General features: G+C 61.8%; 1 protein-coding gene across 1 annotated transcript; it reads right to left on the reverse strand.

Annotated features, from left to right (window-relative positions):
- Nucleotides 1-2,367: 2,367 nt before the first annotated feature.
- Nucleotides 2,368-11,067, reverse strand: GRK2 (G protein-coupled receptor kinase 2). The gene is made up of 20 exons (XM_006102507.3): nt 10,920-11,067; nt 9,180-9,253; nt 8,951-9,052; nt 8,776-8,850; nt 8,597-8,658; nt 7,788-7,839; nt 7,490-7,581; nt 7,020-7,119; nt 6,846-6,924; nt 6,634-6,764; nt 6,253-6,347; nt 6,074-6,181; nt 5,803-5,869; nt 5,416-5,516; nt 4,797-4,863; nt 4,624-4,719; nt 4,257-4,419; nt 3,980-4,116; nt 3,779-3,892; nt 2,368-3,679 (listed from the first exon to the last, which is right to left on the reverse strand). The coding sequence occupies exons 1-20, from the start codon at nt 10,981-10,983 to the stop codon at nt 3,515-3,517; spliced, it is 1,944 nt and encodes a 647-aa protein (XP_006102569.1). The 5' UTR covers nt 10,984-11,067; the 3' UTR covers nt 2,368-3,514.
- Between the last annotated feature and the right edge of the window lie 5,485 nt (nt 11,068-16,552).

Below are 16,552 nucleotides of genomic sequence, written 5' to 3' on the forward strand. Positions count from 1 at the left end.
GTAATGTGAATGACGTCAGAAGTATGTGTTCAGACCATGATTCCCCTTTATCTCAACATTATGTCTCGGCGTGAGTAGTATGTTCATAACATCCAGGAATTGTATTGTCTCAATGACAGATCAAGCATGAAAGGTCAGGGAGTCATTCGAAAAAATGCCCGAGATATATTTTGACAGATATTAAATGAGATTTTATGATTTCCATCAGCGGGTTTTCCATAACAAAAAGCAAATTAAAATCATGTTCCATTCAATCGCTCGTATCTACAACTAACTTATTCAATATGGACTCTGATCTTGGATCGTCTCCCTCGCCCAACGTTCATACGGCGTCCCTCCCTCTCCTCCACAGCCCCGCGTCCCTGAACCTCTGCGGCAGAGGCGGCAGCGGCGGCGCAGGTGGCGGGGAGGGCGGTCCGGAGGCGGGGCTGAGCCGGGGCGGGGCGTCGGGCCGCGCGCCCCCTCGCCACCCGCAGCCATGGCAACGGCTGCCGGGCCCGCGTGCGCGGAGGTCGGCGGCCGCGCTGCCCGGCCCCGGTGGCCAGTGCGCGCGCCGGGGAGAAGCCCGGCCCGGCCTCTGTGCAAAGAGGGTCTGCGGAGGGCGGTCCGGAAGGCGGGGCCTGGCTGCAGCTCCGTCCGCCGCCTGCAGGGGGCGCCCCAGCCCAGCGTAGACCCCTCCTTGCGGGTCCCGCAGGGGAAGGAGGGCGCCAGGGGGTGGGGCGTCTCGGCGAGGGGCGGGGACTGGGACCCCGGGACGTGCGCGCGCAGCAGGCTGCCCTTATGCTACGCGTGGGTTATCGTATTTCGCCGGCAGTCCTGCTGGTCCCGATCCCCTTCCTTCCCCCACCCGCCTCCCGCCTTCCCACCCCCGGCCACTGTATGGTGGCCAGCTGAGCGTGAAGCAGGGACCTGGGCCCGTGTCTGGAGGTGGCTGCACCGCAGGACTGGGTCCAGCCATGCAGGGAGGCGGCCCCCAGGCCCTGGAGCAGGAACAGGAGTACTGGGGGTGGGGAGGCAGGCCTGGCCAGCTCTAGACCTCTCCTGGTGGGGGACTGTCCACGGGGAGCGGCTTTGACCCGCCGCGTGGATCCCTTTTGCAGAGGCTGCCCCTCGTTGCCAGTGTCAGGAGAGGAAGGAGAGTTTCGAAATCAGAGCCGGCCCCTCCGCCCACACGGAACCAAGGTGCAGGCCTCTGGCCTAGCGCTGGCGTTGTTGCCTTGGCCTGGCGTCTGGTCCTGGTCTGGTTGGGTGATGAGGCAGCCACCGGATCTGGCCACATTCACCAGAGACCTCCCCGGTGCCATCTTGAACTCCATCTCTCTCTCCCAAGTCCTGCCCATTCCTGATGGGCCCTGTTCTTCCCATCTGGCCTGTTTGCATCTCTTCCAGATCCAACCTCCACCACTGCCATTATGGCATCACTTCCCTGGACAGAAGCAGCCCTGAGCTGTCTCCCTGCCTCCCATCCTCTGCCTCCCTCCACTCCCCCTGCACATGGTAATCAGTGACTTGTTCTACAGCTGCTCCCAGCGCCCTGGCCCGTCCACAGCCTCTCCAAGTTCAGACCCCACGTCCATTCCCATCTTCGTTCTGTAGCCACTAAGTGCGCACTGGGCTCTGAGCCAGGTTGAGCCTGGCATTCAGGGCCTCCCGGGCCTGGCTCCTTCCCACAGTGCTCCTGCCAACTGGAGCCACTCCCGACCGCCTGGCCCATCCCTGCATCAGAAACATTCCCCCACCTCCCCACCTCAACACTGGAGGCCCAGTTCAAAGGCCTTTTTCAAGTCTCAGCCTCCACCCCAGCAGCCTTCCTTCACCGCCTGCCATGCTGTGCTTTGGTCGTGTGCCCCTCAACCCTGCCCAGCAGAACCTTACACGGGGTGGGCAGCAACAGACATTACCCATAGGGGTCTCTGGGGAGTCCCTCAGGCCTCACAGACTGCTGCTAGGGGTGCAGCACAAGGCCAGAGGGGAGGCCAAAGCCGGAGAGGGCAAGGGCCCGGAGGCTCACTGTGGCCCCGAGGGCAGAGGTGCTTGTCTGTCCATGGCGCTGCCCTCAGCACTGTGCCTGGTGGGCTGGAGTGTTCAGTCCAAATGTGACACCAAGAAGCGAAATTCAGATACCTCCTCCTGCTTCCCGGGGCAGGGGGTGGAAGACCCTCTCTGCTCCCCCAGGGTGGGACCGGGGAGGGGAGGGGAGGCTCCTACCCCACCCTGGGGGAGGACTTGGGCCTGGGCAGGCTGGCCCTGGATGCCTGCCGTGGTGGTGGAGGGGACTGGCACCACCACGACCCTCTCCCCTCATGCCTGAGCCCAAGGGTGGCTGAAAACGATCATTGGGCACAAAAGAGTCTGACACAGCCAAAGTCAGGCACCATTTTTTTATAAAAACGCATAATCTCATTTTTTCACTTTAAAATCACATTCAAAAATCGGCAAAGAAACGCCCCAGGGAGTGAGCAGATGGGAGGGGAGGTTGAGCCAACCCAGCCCTTGGGGAAGAAGGCGCGACACCACACACGGCAGCGTGACTGGCACGAGGGGGCATGCGGCGGGTGAGGTGGCGCCCTGTGGGTAGTGGCACTGACAGGACATGTGGCTGGGGGCTGGACAGCCCATGGGGCACACTGGCGATCCTGGGGTGGCGAGGGCTGGCCCAACTGGCCCCTCTCGCTGTGCAGCCCAGTCCACCCAGGCTGGCCCCTGTGGTCCTGGGCAGACAAGGCCTTGCCCAGTCCAGAGTGACGGGGCGAGGGCGAGGCCCCGGTACGGATGGGGGCAGGGGCAGGGGACCTCAGGCCCAGGATAGGCCAGTGTGGCACAGCCCAGAGTTGCCTTTCTGTGGTCCTGGAGCCTGAGAGCTCGGGGTGGGAGGAAGGGCGGGGCTGCCATGACAGCAACAGCACCTGCTGCCAACGCCACCCTCCTGGCCAAGCCCCAGTGTCCAGGGAAGGTGGGAACGGAGGCAGCCAGTGACACAGGGACTCCTCCCAAGTGAGGGTGCAGGAGTCCAGATCACTGGGCGGCGCTGGCGTCAAGGAGACCATGGGCTCCTCCTCACCAACTGGCTGGAGGCAGGACAGTGCAGGGCTGTGTCTCTGTCACAGGAGGGGCCGAAGTGGAAAAATCCAGGTAGTATTCCTGTGCTGTGGCCTCCCCTGGGGTGGAGGACGCTGAGCCACCCCACCGTGCTGTTGGCACAGAGCACAGCCCAGAGCCGGAGGTGGCACTACCCCAGGAAGGGGCGGGGGCTGCTGGGGCTGCTGCTCTCCCCTCCACAGGAAGACACTGGGAGCAGGTAATCCCTGGGGCTTCAGGGCTGACAGGTGGCTGGACAGTGGCTGGGTTGGTGGCAGCAGGAGCCAAGGCAAGCGGGCCCCTCCCTGGGGGCTGGGGCCACAGGAAATCACAATAATTACAAAATAAAACCTTTTCCGCTTTGCGGGAAAACAAATAATAAAAATTCGACAAAATAAATTAGAGGTTTATAAAAGGCGGGCGGGTGGGTGGGGGGTCAGAGGCCGTTGGCACTGCCGCGCTGGACCAGCGGCACCTTGCTCAGCTCCACCACGGGCGAGCGGGCCTTGTTCTTCATCTTGGGCACCCGCTGCACCAGCTGCTGGGCCTCACGGTAGGCGTCACGCAGCTCCTTCTTCCACTGCACCAGCTCCGGGTCACTCTGCATATGCCGGGGGGTCCGTCAGGTGAGGCCTGGGTGCCCCGAAGGCCACGCCGTCCCCGCACGCCCCTGCCTGCCGGGCCCCCACTCCCCACTCACGTCGCACTGCAGGACGAACTGTTTACCCCCGCGGATCTTGAGAAGGAGGCACTTTCGCTCCTTGATCTGCGTTTCCTCCACCGACTGGATCTCTTCCATGGTCAGCAGGCTCTGCTGCAGGGCAGGGAGGGACGGACAGGGGCAGTGAGGGTACAGGCCAGGCCCAGCCAGCCCTGGCCCCAGCCCCAGCCCCCGGCCCACCGGGGCCTCGCCCTCGCCCCGCCACTCGAGCCGGTTGGGGAACAGGTAGAAGTACCGCCGCTGCCACTGAGTCAGGAAGGGGTTGCCCATCTTGGACATGTAGCCGTGCATGATGCAGTCCTTGCCCAGGGCGTAGTCTGCCGGGAGAGAGTGAGAGAGGCCCCGCCCGGTTGGGAATCCGGATTCGGCTGTGACCTTGGCTGGGTTCCTGAAACCCATGCCTGTTTCTCATCTATACAGTGGGCAGTGGGTACCCACGGCTGCCACTGGCCCTCACCTTCCTCGTGGCCCAGCTGCTTGTTTTTGGTTTTCTTGCGGGTCTCTAGCCGGTCTGTCTCGGCATTGATGGTGTCAAAGACAGTCTCTGCCACCTCTTGCTGCCACCGCTCGGAGATGGTGAGGGGGAAGTTGCGGTAGAGTTCCTGGTCGCTGTCCAGTAACTGCGCCATGGGACGAGGCAGGGGCATCCATCACCATGGGCATGCCCCGCCCAAGGGACGAGGGCAGGGTGATCTGGTGCACCCCCAGAGACATTTGGGGGAAGGAGCCTGGGGCCCACAGCTGACAGGGCTGGCCAAAGGGTCTCCCAGGGCAGAGAAGGGATGCGGATGCCCGGGGCTGGGCTCAGGTGCAAGGCCCAGTACCTTGATTCCTTTTGTGTCTTCCTCATCAAAGGAGCCAATGTCGAAGGCATCGGCAGCGTTCACCTCCCCTCGCGGGGGGATCAGCGGGGGAGGGTACTGTGGCAGAACGAGGGCTGGGCATCAGCACGGGGCAGGGACTGCAGAGCACCACCGGCCCCGGCCCCTGCCGTTACCTTCTGCAAGAAGACCATCTGCCAGTCCAGGGAGCGGAAGAAGGGACTCTCCTTCACCTCCTGGGCCCTGTGGGGAGACGCGGGTCATCCCGGCTCTATCCGGGTGCGGGGCAGGTGGCCCCAACTAACGCCTGGTTCAGCCACTTTCTGGCTCTGCGACCTTGGGCAAGTTCCTTAAACCTGAACCTATTTCCTCATCTCTAGTGGGGAGAACAGCAGTTCCCACGTCTCGTAGGGCTGTTGTAAGTTTTAATATTGTAAATCTTGCAACATCATGCCTGGCACTTAGTAAATGTTTAATAAACATAAAAAGCTGCTGTCATCATCATCATCTGATATCACCGTCTTTGTTACAAGGGCCCCTCCGGAAGCCAGTCACCAGCCAGCTCCAGCAGCTGCAACCCGGAGGATACTGGACTCAGAGCTGGCTGTGCCCCAACCTTCTGTGAGTTCCCCAAAGGAGGCTGGTTCCAGTGAGGGGACACAGCCCTTGTCCTCAGGGCGGAACAGGCAGAGGCCAGCAGCCCACAGCAGAGGCCTGGACACGGCAGCAAGCCGAGTGCTCAGGGCCTTGCTGGGAGGCAAGACCTGGGACAGAGGCCCTGGTCCCGGCACTCACCCTCGGCCCAGGCAGCCCAGTCTCCGGTGGACATCCCTCTGCAGTAGCCCCTCCAGCAAGGAACGGAGCTCAGGGGAGAAGGAGTCGGGCAGCTCCACAGCCTGCGGGAAGAGTGAGATGTCAGCAGCGGCCACAGAAGAGCCCCCGGCTCCCAGTAGAGCGAGAAACAGGCCCAGCTTCCTAACTCCCCCACCCCCAGCGGGCATGTTTGCTCTGACAATACAGGGAAGGAGCCTACAGGGCAGGAGGCCAGAGTGGGGGTGAGTGGCTCAAGATCGTCACTGGTGAGAACCAAGAGTCCATGACCCTGATACCCATGAGAGACTCCAACCCCACTGTGGCCCCATGGACTCCATACAGCACCCTGGGCTGGAACCCCACACTCACCATTGTCAATGTCATGCGGTCGATCTCATGCTTGTCTTTGGTCTTGTGCTGCCGGAAGGGACTGTGCCTGGGCAGGAAAGGACAAAGGCCGAAGTCACAGATCAGGAATGGGGAAACCGAGGCAGGGAGCATCCATGGTCCTTATCCAAAGCCAGGGATGATGCCATACCTAACACCCAGGTGGCTGTGGGCTCCTCCCCCAGCCTCCTACCTGGACCAGGGAAGGGCTGCTCTGTCCGGTCCCACCCCTCCATGTGGGATGCCCACTCACCCCCGCAGCAGCTTGAAGAGCATGCAGCCCAGGGAGAACCAGTCCGCACTGCTGTCGTAGGCCACTCCCTTCTGCAGCACCTCGGGGGCCATGTACCCGTGGGTGCCCCTGTGGAAGCAGAGACCGTGAGCGGGTTTGGCAGAGGGTTTGGGAAGGGCGGGTGCGGGCTGGGCACTCACACACTGGCGTGGGGCTTCTTCTTGGAGAAGTCGCAGGCCAGGCCCAGGTCTGAGATGCGCACGTGGCCATGCTCGTCCAGCAGGATGTTGGCCGGCTGTGGAGGAATCCCAGTAAGCTGCCCCCCCACAGCTCAGGACAGGGCCCAGCCAGGCATGTGCCAGCTGGGTCGCTGCCTTCACTCTCAAAGGTTATGGGTGTCCAGGGACCAGGCCCTGGGCAGGGTCCTCCCCTTCCCTCCTCAATCACAATCTGAATTCAGAAAATGGCTTGTTGGGCGGGAGGCGCCTCGGGGAGGAGCCGGCTGGCCCTGTCCCGGGCACGCCACTCCCGAGGCCTAGTGGGCCGGGCGCACCGAGAGGAGGGCCAGGCCGGCGGCTCACCTTCAGGTCCCTGTAGACGACGAAGCGGTTGTGCATGTGCTCCAGGCCCAGAATGATCTCGGCCGCATAGAAGCGCATGTCGGCCTCGGAGAAGACGCCGTGCTGGGACAGGTGGTAGTGCAGGTCCCCGCCTGAGGGAGGAAGCGCTCAGCTCCCTGTCCCGGTCCCCCAGCCCAGCTCCTGGTCCGCCTGGGGCCAGGCCACACACTCACCGTTCATGAGATCTAGGATGAAGCTGAGTTTGTCTGGCGTGTGGAATGCGTAGGACATGCAGACGATGAACGGACAGTCCTGGGAGGGGACAGGACAGGAAGTCAGCAGAAGCCGCCCAAAGGTCCCAGAGCCCAAGGCTGCTTGGTGGCCAGCCCACCTGGCCACCCGCTCACCCCGGTGCTGACGAGGGACAGCATGATGCGCTCGTTCAGGGCCAGGGTCTCCCCCTGCTTCATCTTGATGCGCTTCTTGTCCAGACACTTCATGGCGTACCTGCGGGGAGGGGGCCAGAGTCAGCCCAGAGGCGCTGTTGTGCAGAGTCCAGGCTGCTCTGGGGCCCAGGGTCAGGGTGGGGGAGTCCTCGGAGCCCTTTTGGGGAATTCTGGGCACCACAATAAGCTTATGACACACAGACAGAGAGAGGGCAAGAGGAAGTGCTGATGGGTTGGAGGCTCAGGGGTAAGAATGTGGAGAGAGACAGTGGCATGGAGTGACTAGCCAGCCTATGTCCCCTTGCAGAGACCTGCCCATTCAGGACCCTGTCACCTGGCTCCTGGGACACTGATGCCCCCACAGCTCTCCCATGGACACCCATGCCTTCAGGGCACCCCCGGGGGCCCTCCCTTCCCTCGAGTGTGCTAACATCTTGCCCGTGTCGGCCTTCCGGCACCCATAGACCTCGCCGAAGCCTCCTCGACCAATGATGCGGTGCACGCTGAAGTCGTTCATGGTCAGCTGCAGGGGCGGCAACAACGGGGGTCACTGCAGGCTGCCTGGGCCCCTTGCCCACGGCCACCCTCACGTTACCTTCCCGAGCCACCCCCATGGGGAACCTGGCACTGAACCCACAGCCACCACATCAGAGGCTGGCAGACTCCCTGGCCTGCCTAGCCCTGGACAAGCCCTGGGGCCCAGCCCCCACACCCACCCAGCCCACTCACGTGGATGTTGAGCTCCACATTCTTCCACTGGCAGAACCGTGTGAATTTATCACTGTAAGAGAAGAACCGGGGCTCAGGAAACCTCAGGAAGTAAATGGGATGATGCCAGGTGTGAGCCGCCCCACCCCCCGCCATTCCCTGGGTCCTGAGCCTCAGTGTCCTCTTCCGGAACTGCCCAGGGACAGTGCCATCCCGAGCTGGGCCCCTGCCCGGAACTCCGGCCTGAGCGGGGCCTGGCCACCTACACGCAGGTTCCTGCTGCGATCAGATGGGTTAGAAAGGAGGTCTTCCAGCCTCAGACTTCCTGCCGCCGTATCGCTGACAATGCTGCATGCCTGTGACACAGCACTCACTCCCTGCGAGGCCCCACTCCATGGCTACTCCTTCCATCAAGCTGACATCTGCCTACAGTTCCCACCCGCCAGGTGGGCTCTGGCCATGAGGGCGGGGGCTGGGGCAGTGCGTCCTCTCGTGTCTACCCGAACCATCCCCCATGCTTCTCAGTCCAGGGAGGCCCAGCAGGGTGCTAAACAGTCCGTGGGAGGGAAGGGCTCACAGGTGGTCCCATGGTCCCTGGAGAATTATCTGGGACAGGCTTGGGCTGAGAGGATGGGAGGAGTGTGGGGCAGGCACTGACCTGGCCTGCCTAACCTCTGAGGACTCTCTTCACTGGGGTGTAGACGGGCCCAGGCACCCCCCTGCCCAGGGCCTAAAGCAGGCTGGCTTCTCTCCACGCCATCCACACCCTTCGCAGGACAGCCTCTTCCTCCCTCTCCTCTCCTCTCCTCTCTGCATGCACCCACTCTCACCTCTCGATGAATTTCTGGAACACATCCCCTCGGAGGTTCTGACAAATCTCTTCGATGTACGGCTAAGGGAGGAAGGCAGTGGTTGGCGACTGTGCCCGAGTGGGAGCTGACCAGGCTCCTTGACCTGGCCGAGGGGACCCTGGCCTGGCCGGGAGGCAGGGGGATAGGTCAGCACACACCTGGAAGAGATCTGGAGGCACCTGCCTCTTCACCAGGTGGCCCTGGACATGCTCAGTGGCACTTTTCGAGAAGGGCTGGGGAAGACAGAGATGGCTGTGAACTCTCCGCAGGGCCCTTTCATCCCTTCCCAATGCCCAGGTCGCTCCAGGCCGGCAGGCAGGTCCAGGCACTCACATGCGAGCAGGCCAGCAGCTCCTTCATGATGTAGGTGTCGAAGATCTCCCGGCTGCAGGCCAGGCGCTCCTCCTCCGTCTCCAGCTTCTCGTATCTCTTGATCTAGAGGACAAGACCCCCCAGGGTAACCTTTGGCTCAGGGGAGCCTAGAGGCGCCAAGCATCTTGTCAATTCAGCAAAAGCAACCCAACCTCGTCCCCTCCTCCAGGCAGTGCAGGGGCCGGCTCACCTCCTCGTAGAACTCCACCAAGGGCTTGGCCTCCTCCAGGTGTTTCAGGCAGAAGTCTCGAAAGAGCAGGTACCCTGAAAGCAAGCGTCAGGTCGCACTGAGCCACACCATCTCAGCGGCCTTCCCACCATGGAGGGTGGTGTGGGCTTGGGGCTCCCTGGGCAGAACCGGGCAAGGAGGTGGCAGAGGTGGTCTCTGCCAGGCAGTGGCTGGGCAAGATGGCCACGAAGGCTGCTGCCAATGGAAGATTCTTGGATTCGGGGTCAGGGCACCTGCATTTCTACCCTCTCAGGATGTCCTCCTCAGATGGTGGCTGGAAAGTGACTGGCACGTTGGTGAGTCACAGGCCAGGGGCTGGCTCTGGCACCTGGGCCCCTGCCCTCTCACTGCAGTCTAGGGACCTGCACCGCCTCCCACAGTGTGACACCGGCCCCGGGCAGCTGTGCCGGTGCAGTGAGGTTCACCTGGGCCAGGCCAGAGCCGCGGCACGGGGGAGGAAGCAGCCTCCGAGGGGCCACCTGCTCTCCCTGGACCTCGTAACCCTCCATCATCTGCTGATTTATTCTCACAGCAGCCCTGACACAGCACACGGGGAGGTGAGGTACCATTGGGGAAGCTAAGGCTCAGGGAGGTCTGCCAGGCAGGTGCTATGTGGCAGGTCCTGTGAAGGAAGGTTGGGGAGCGGGGCCTTGAAGGGCATGGGCTACTGGGGGGGGAAGAGGTGAGATGGGCTGCGGCCAGGTCTCACCCTCCCAGGGAGTAGGGGCCTGAGGCCTGGCCTCAGACCACCTTGGAGGGCAAAGGAGAAGTATGCCCTGCACCCTCCAGCCCAGCCTGGGTGAGCATCTTGCGCTTGGGAGTGTTCTATGCCTCTTTGGGGGCACTCCCCACTGCCTCGCGCCTCTTCTGGAGCGTGCAGACTCACTTCCTGTAGGGAGGCCTGGCCCATCAGTATCGTGCCTTTGAGTAACTCGTGGGGCTTTCACTGGCACTATCACTTCCGGGCCTCCCACAGGTGGGGCTCCTGCGCTGTAGGTCCCAGGTGAGGACGCCAGCAGGCTCAGAGAGGTAAAGCAATGTGCCCAAGGTCACACCGCACAGGCAAGGGTACCAAGCTGTGTGCTTCCTTAGGAGCTGGCTCCCAAGCCTGACCTCAAAGCCTGATCCCACCAGGCCAGGCTACTGCCGTTCCAGGTCCTGTCCTCTGAAGCCCCGTCCGAGCTGTGTGCCCGGAGCCTGCTTCCCTGAGACCTGCCCCGACCTGCCCTCAGGCCAGGTCCCCACTCTGAGACCACAGGCACTGGAAGAGGAGGAACGGAGGACCAGGCCCAGGCCCGAGCGGGTTGCTCACAAAGAGGGCCCATGGGGGCGGGGTGGGCCGACCACAGCGAGGCAGGCGCCACAGGAAGAGCCCCGCCCCTTCCTGTCAGTTCTACCAACGGCCCTGAGCAGCTGTGCCTGCGCCAAGGGGAAGCTGCAACTCTCAAAAACAAAAACCCCAAAGGAGGAACTTCCCCGGTGGCCCTGGAAGACTGCGGGGCCCCCACCCCTTCACAGGGCTCCCTGGGCCGACAGCCAGGGACTGGGAGGCACAGCGGGTCACAGCTCTGCTGTCACCCAGGGGCTCCCTGGCTGCCCGGCCCCAGTGGATGGGAGGCAAAAACCCGGGGAGCCAGCCTCAGGGTCTTCCTGTTTCCACACCCCAGTCCCTGAGGCTGGCGGAGCCCCCACTGTACTCACCCAGTTTCTGGGAGAAGATCTTCTCGAAGGTCACCTCACCCCGGTCCTCCAGGTACTTCTGCATGACGCTGCGGATGCTGAAAGACAGAGGGGCCGTGTGATCTGGGGCCCCTGTGACGCCTGTCAGCAGAGGGCACTGCTGGTGGGTGTCACTGCTCCCCCGAGGAAGGTCACACCAGAGGGACCCGAGGACGCCTGGGCCTGCCCCCTAAGGCTCTGTCCCCCAAAGCCAGGTGGCCAGAAGGCTGCTGAGAAGTCTGGTCCCAGCACGGCCTTGTGCTGGCTTTGGGGTCTTGGCCAACCAGTAGCAGGTGATGGATCACCAAAACATGGCCTGTCCTCACAACGGAACGCGTACGGCTCAGCCAGATGAACCGTAGTGACACCCACACACGTTACAATGTGATGGGCCTTGAAAACATTCTGCGAAGTGAAGAAAGAGAATCACAAAAGACCACGACCCCATTTACATGAAATGTCAAGAACAGACAAATCCACGGAGACAGAAAGCAGATTAGTGGTTGCCAAGGGCTGGGGAAGGAAAGGGGGGTGACTGCTAAGGGTATGGGGTCTCTTTTGGGGGTGACGGAAATGTTCTGGAAGTAGGTAGTGGTGAGGGTTGCACAACATAGTGAATGTACTAAAACCCACTCAACTGTACTCTTTAAAATGATAATTAAAAAATATTTTTATTGATTTTTAGAGAGAGGAAGGGAGGAGAGAAACATAGACTCGAGAGGGAAGCATCGATCAGCTGCCTCTTGCACCCCGCCACCAGGGATTTGAGCATGCAACCCGGGCATGTGCCCTGACTCGAATCGAACCAGCAACCTTTAGGTGCACAGGATGATGGCCAACCAACTGGCCAGGGCTAAAATGAGAAATTTATGTTATCTGAATTATATTTCAATTTTTAAAAATGGTTAAAAAAGAAAAAGCCAAGCCTCAGTTCCCATGTCCCTAATACCTGTCCCTGGGTTGCAGCAGGGGAGGGGCGGCCACTCTGACACAGAAGCCAACCCCACGCTCTACCCCTGTTCATCTCACCCCCCGACATCACGCACCGTCTGGGAGAGCGACACTGCACTTCAAGCCTCAGACACACCGTCTGCCCCTCCGCCCCCCTGGGCCACCTGCAGTCCATCCCTGCAGCCTGTCTGTCATGACGGCCGCTGTGGTCATGTCGGGCCCTCACTAGCCCAGGATCCCGAGGAACACTCTTCGCTGCCGAACTGAGGACCGTGCTGGCAGTCGCACCGAAGGCCATGCAAGGCGCACGTGACCCTTAGGATATGTGGGGCCACCAGCAGGCCATTAATCGAGAGACTGCAGCTGGTAAGAACTTGGGCTGCAAAGTCCAGGCTGTGCCCTCACCTCTGTGTCCTTCTCGGAGCTCAGCACGGGGCCCTGGCCACGGGGGCCGGCTGTACATCACCTGCTGGAAGGCGAGGTGCCAGGCACCCCTCCCAGGACACAGCCTGGTTCTGTGACATTAGACAGAGTGGGACCCAGCCGGTTCAAGGAGACTCGGAAAGGGAAGGGTGCTCTCGGCCTTCGGGACAGGCTGTGTGGAGAAGGCGGAACTTCAGTGGGTTCCTCAAGCGCAAACAGGATGTCAACAGGTGGTGAAGCCCAGGGCAGGTGGGTGGCCCAGGGGAAGGCCAGGCCGGGGATGAGCAGGAAGGACACTGAAAAAGCTCGGTCAAGGGCAGGGAGTGAGCAGACAGACTCCACTGGGGGCACCCACTGGAGGAAGCCCAGGTATCTGATGACGGGGCCAGGAAGGAGGGAAAGAAACAGGGTGGGGAGAAGGCTCAGGCCGTCGGACGGATGGAAGAAGGGTTGGCAAGGCCAGTGCACCGGCAGACCCTGCTCAGCCTCTGGGCCTGGGCTTGAAGGAAGGGGACTCCTGCCCTTTTCCACTCAGCGTTTTCCTTCTGAGATGGTCTCAGGGGAAGCCCAGGCCCCCGCCTTCCTCGGACTTTGCTCACGTTCAATCCACTCAAGGAAAAGTCATGCAAGAGAACATGGGAACACGCGGAGCTGACGGGAGCACACAGCTTGGAACCTCCTGTCCAGACACTGGGACAGCTGGGGGACGGGGGGCGGGGGGGAGATGCTGGGGCCGAGTGCAGTGCGAAGGGCCCAGGCGAGGCAGCGACGCTCGGCAGGGTGGCGAGGCCAGGCAGCCAGGAGTTAGGGGCAGGAGCCCAGGAACTCTGCAATGGCCAAGTGCCTGGTTTCTCCCATGAGGGGGACCAGGAAGGCGGGGCCCTCATTCTAGCCCCGGGCTCTTCACATCTGCACCCCATTCCTGTGGCAGGGGAAGCGAGAAAGCAATCGAGGGAAAACATGTCCATCCTCCTTAGAGGTGGACACTGACATGGTGGTTAGGTGTGCTCAGGTGAGCGTCCAGACAGGTGATGCGGAGGACACACAGGATGACCCCAGCCTGTCTGGATGACCCCAACATGGCTCCTGCAGTCGTCACTGGGAAGCCCCCGAACCCCAAGCTCCCTTTATGAGAACCAGCAAGACTGGCGCTGGTTCAGTGACGGAGACGGACGACATGGGAGTGCCCACGGGGAGCCGTCCTGCCACGTGACCCGACGGCCCTGCAGGGCAGCTGAGAGCCGGACACTGAGGTCCCCCCGGGACTCACACCGTCAGAGCGCCTGCCCACCAGAGAGGACCGGCGCGGCAGCAGGGCCTTCCCCACCTCGTGCTCTGTCACCTCAGCCCGGGGACAGCAAAGTGCCCCGGCTCCGAGCTGCCTCGGCGGCCAGACCCCGCCCTCCCCCCAGAAGCCTGCACGGGAGGCCGCAGCATTCTTCCCGGCCCACAGCACTTCACTTTCTTCCTTAAAAAGAAAAAAATGTTTTCTCAATAAAACAAACACGGCCCCCAACCAAACACAAGGTCAGGCTCGGGCAGAGCCCTCGAAGGGAAGGCCCCCACAGCGACAGCGTTAGGGTTTCCTGTCCATTCCCACGGGGCCGGCTGAAGGGGCTGGCAGGTTACAAAAACGTGTCACAGGGGACACTCCCGCCAGGGTGGCAAGTCCAGGCTGGCACGGGAGGGGGTGATGGCCTCCTGGGCTGGGCCACCTTTGTGTCCAACCCCCGCTCCCCGATCCTGGAGGAGTCTGAGTGGCGGGGAGCCCAGGGCAGCATTCCTGCCCCTGCCCCAGTCGACAACCCCCATATCCAGGAGCGCGTGGCTCCCACATCAACCCTGGGCTGTCAAGAGAGCCAAGTGCCTGCATCTTTCCTGCCAGAGTTTGCCTGAGGCTCCCAATCAGGTCTGGGTTCCCAATGGCTCTCCCGCCGCCCTCCCCGGAGGCCAGGCCATGTCACCCACTTCAGATGTCCAGTTTCCTCATTTGTAAAATGAGGATGTCAACAAAGTGCTGAACTGTCACCACAGCACTGGCCATTTAAGAAGCCTGAGCGGCCCCGGCCGGTGTGGCGCAGTTCACTGGGCGTCGTCCCCTGCACTGAAAGGTTACTGGTTCAGTTCCCAGTCAGGGGACATGCCTGGGTTACAGGCTCCATCTCCAGTAAGCGGGGAGGGGGGGGCCGGCAGGAGGCAGCCGATCATGTTTCTTTCTCTCAAAAGTAATAAAAATACAAATGAATAAATGAATAAATAATAAATGGATCCTACAGCCTGCACCTCCTTCTACTGTGACCATAAGCTGCAGTCTGGTTCAGGTCTCTGTCCCACACCTGCCATGATCTCAGAGACTGAGGCCTGTGGCCAGGCGGCCGCCTAACAGGTGAGCCCTGACCAGGAGCCCAGTCTGAGCAGGAGCGTAGCTGCCACGCCGCTCTGCTCACAGATCAGCCTCACTCACTTGTGCTGCTCAGCCTGGGGCCTCGGGCAGAGCCCAACACCTGCCCTGCCAAAGTATTGGGGGGCCCTCAGCAAGAGGCCCACATCACCCCGGCAGGGAGCTGCCGGCCTGGTTGCATGGCACTGCCACCTGCAGCCAGGGCTGCTCACACCGGCTCCAGCTGCTCCAAGGAGCAGGTCCAGTCTGACTGGCATGAGGAGGCAGGAGGGGGGGAGCACTTCCTCCCTCTCGGCCCAGAGTCAGGGTTGGGGTGACAGAACAGCAGGCAGGGAGGGGGTGAGAGCTTCCGGAACCTTCTGGCACCACGTGGTTCACAGGAAAAGCCGAAGCCCTCACTCTGTGGCGCAGTGGCCGGGCCCCTCATCAGTGACTCCTACCCAGGGCCACAGACAGGAGCTCCTGTGGACTGGGAGGGGTACAGGGGTCAGGGGCAAACACCCCTTCTGATGTTGAGGAAATCAAGGCTGAAAGAAGCTGAGCAGAGTCCCACACACGTTAGTGGCAAAAGAACATCCAACCCTCCCCGAGAAAGGGCCTCCCACCAGCGGGAGCCCCCCTTAACCTCTGTGGAAGAGCGGGGTGCGGGGTCTCGGGGTCCCTGGCTCGTGGCCTGGCTGCCTTCCCCTCCACTCCCTGCCAGTGACTGCGGACAGCAGGCGGCATCTCCCCTGGGAACCCATCAGGCTGGAGGCAGCTCTGGCTGGCACCCGGCAGGCCAGGGACCATAGTTCCTGTGCCCGTGTGACAGGGGTGACAGAGCCTTGAAATCCCAGGACAATGCAAGCTGGCATGGGCGCCAGGGACTGGCAGGTCCAGTGCAGCCAGGCCGGGACTGCCATGCTCTGGGAGGTGACAGTTAACAAGCCAGCAGAGCGGAGGCTAAGGCACTCCTCTGTGGCATTTCCAGGAAACCTGGCACCGCGGTGGCAGTGGTGGGAGGAAGTCCCCTGGGGCTTCTTATTAATATTTCTCAATGACTCTCCCTCGGGCTGACAATGTCCTCGGAGCTCGAGGACGGGGCACGTATGAAATGGGAAAGACTCACTGAATCGGCCAGCTGCGCAGCAAGCCCTGGCGGTGGGAGGGAAAATGATGCCCACCGGGCACCACACACACAAGCCCCCTGCAAATGTCCGCAGCAACCCAGGCTCCCAAGGGCACGGTGGCCACAAAGTGGCTCCCTGTGGGATGTGCAGGAAGAGGCACTCTGGCGGCCTTGTCACGTCACGGCTTCTACACGAACATGACCCGAGCACCACACCCTGCAATTCACTGCCATCGAGTTAGCATGCAGCAGGAACAAACTTCCAGGGCGCTGTACCCTGAGGTTCCCAGGAGGGGCTGACCCCTCCCCAAACCCAGGATGGCTCCCCCGAGAATACAGCTGCTCACACGTGAACACCAGAGGCCCCCCCGAAACCCTGCTCTTCCGCCTTAGAAAAAGCTGCTGCTCAACACCTCAGTGTTAGTATCTCCTGTTCGAAACAGCGCAGCAATAACGCGAGTGACTCCATCTTCTGTAATGAGTGAGCGGAGGACGCGGTCCCTCGGGGCCACAGGAGAGTGGGGAGTGGCCACAGGAAGGAAGGGCAGGTGTGATGGAGACTGTGCATTCCCCAAAGACTGTTGGGTTCATGGCTTCTGTTTGGTCCAAGGCAGGAGCATCATGTCCAGGAAGCATCATGTCCTGCAAGCACTTGGCCCATCTGCAAAGCTGACCTGGGCACCTGCTGGGGGTGGAGGGACGCTGGCTGCAGGGTGTGCCTACATCCAACAT

Source organism: Myotis lucifugus, unplaced genomic scaffold (assembly GCF_000147115.1).
Source record: "Myotis lucifugus unplaced genomic scaffold, Myoluc2.0 scaffold_415, whole genome shotgun sequence".
Classification (NCBI taxonomy): Eukaryota; Metazoa; Chordata; class Mammalia; order Chiroptera; family Vespertilionidae; genus Myotis; species Myotis lucifugus.

What these genes read in the sequence shown, in the direction of transcription:
- GRK2 (XM_006102507.3), bottom strand. Translation starts at nt 10,983, where the DNA reads ATGCAGAAGTACCTGGAGGACCGGGGTGAGGTGACCTTCGAGAAGATC. An exon ending in TGGTGGAGTTCTACGAGGAG is followed by an intron (nt 9,053 to 9,179) that starts GTGAGCCGGCCC and finishes CTTGTCCTCTAG; the next exon opens with ATCAAGAGATACGAGAAGCT. An exon ending in CTGGGCTGCCTGGGCCGAGG is followed by an intron (nt 4,864 to 5,415) that starts GTGAGTGCCGGG and finishes GTCTCCCCACAG; the next exon opens with GGCCCAGGAGGTGAAGGAGA.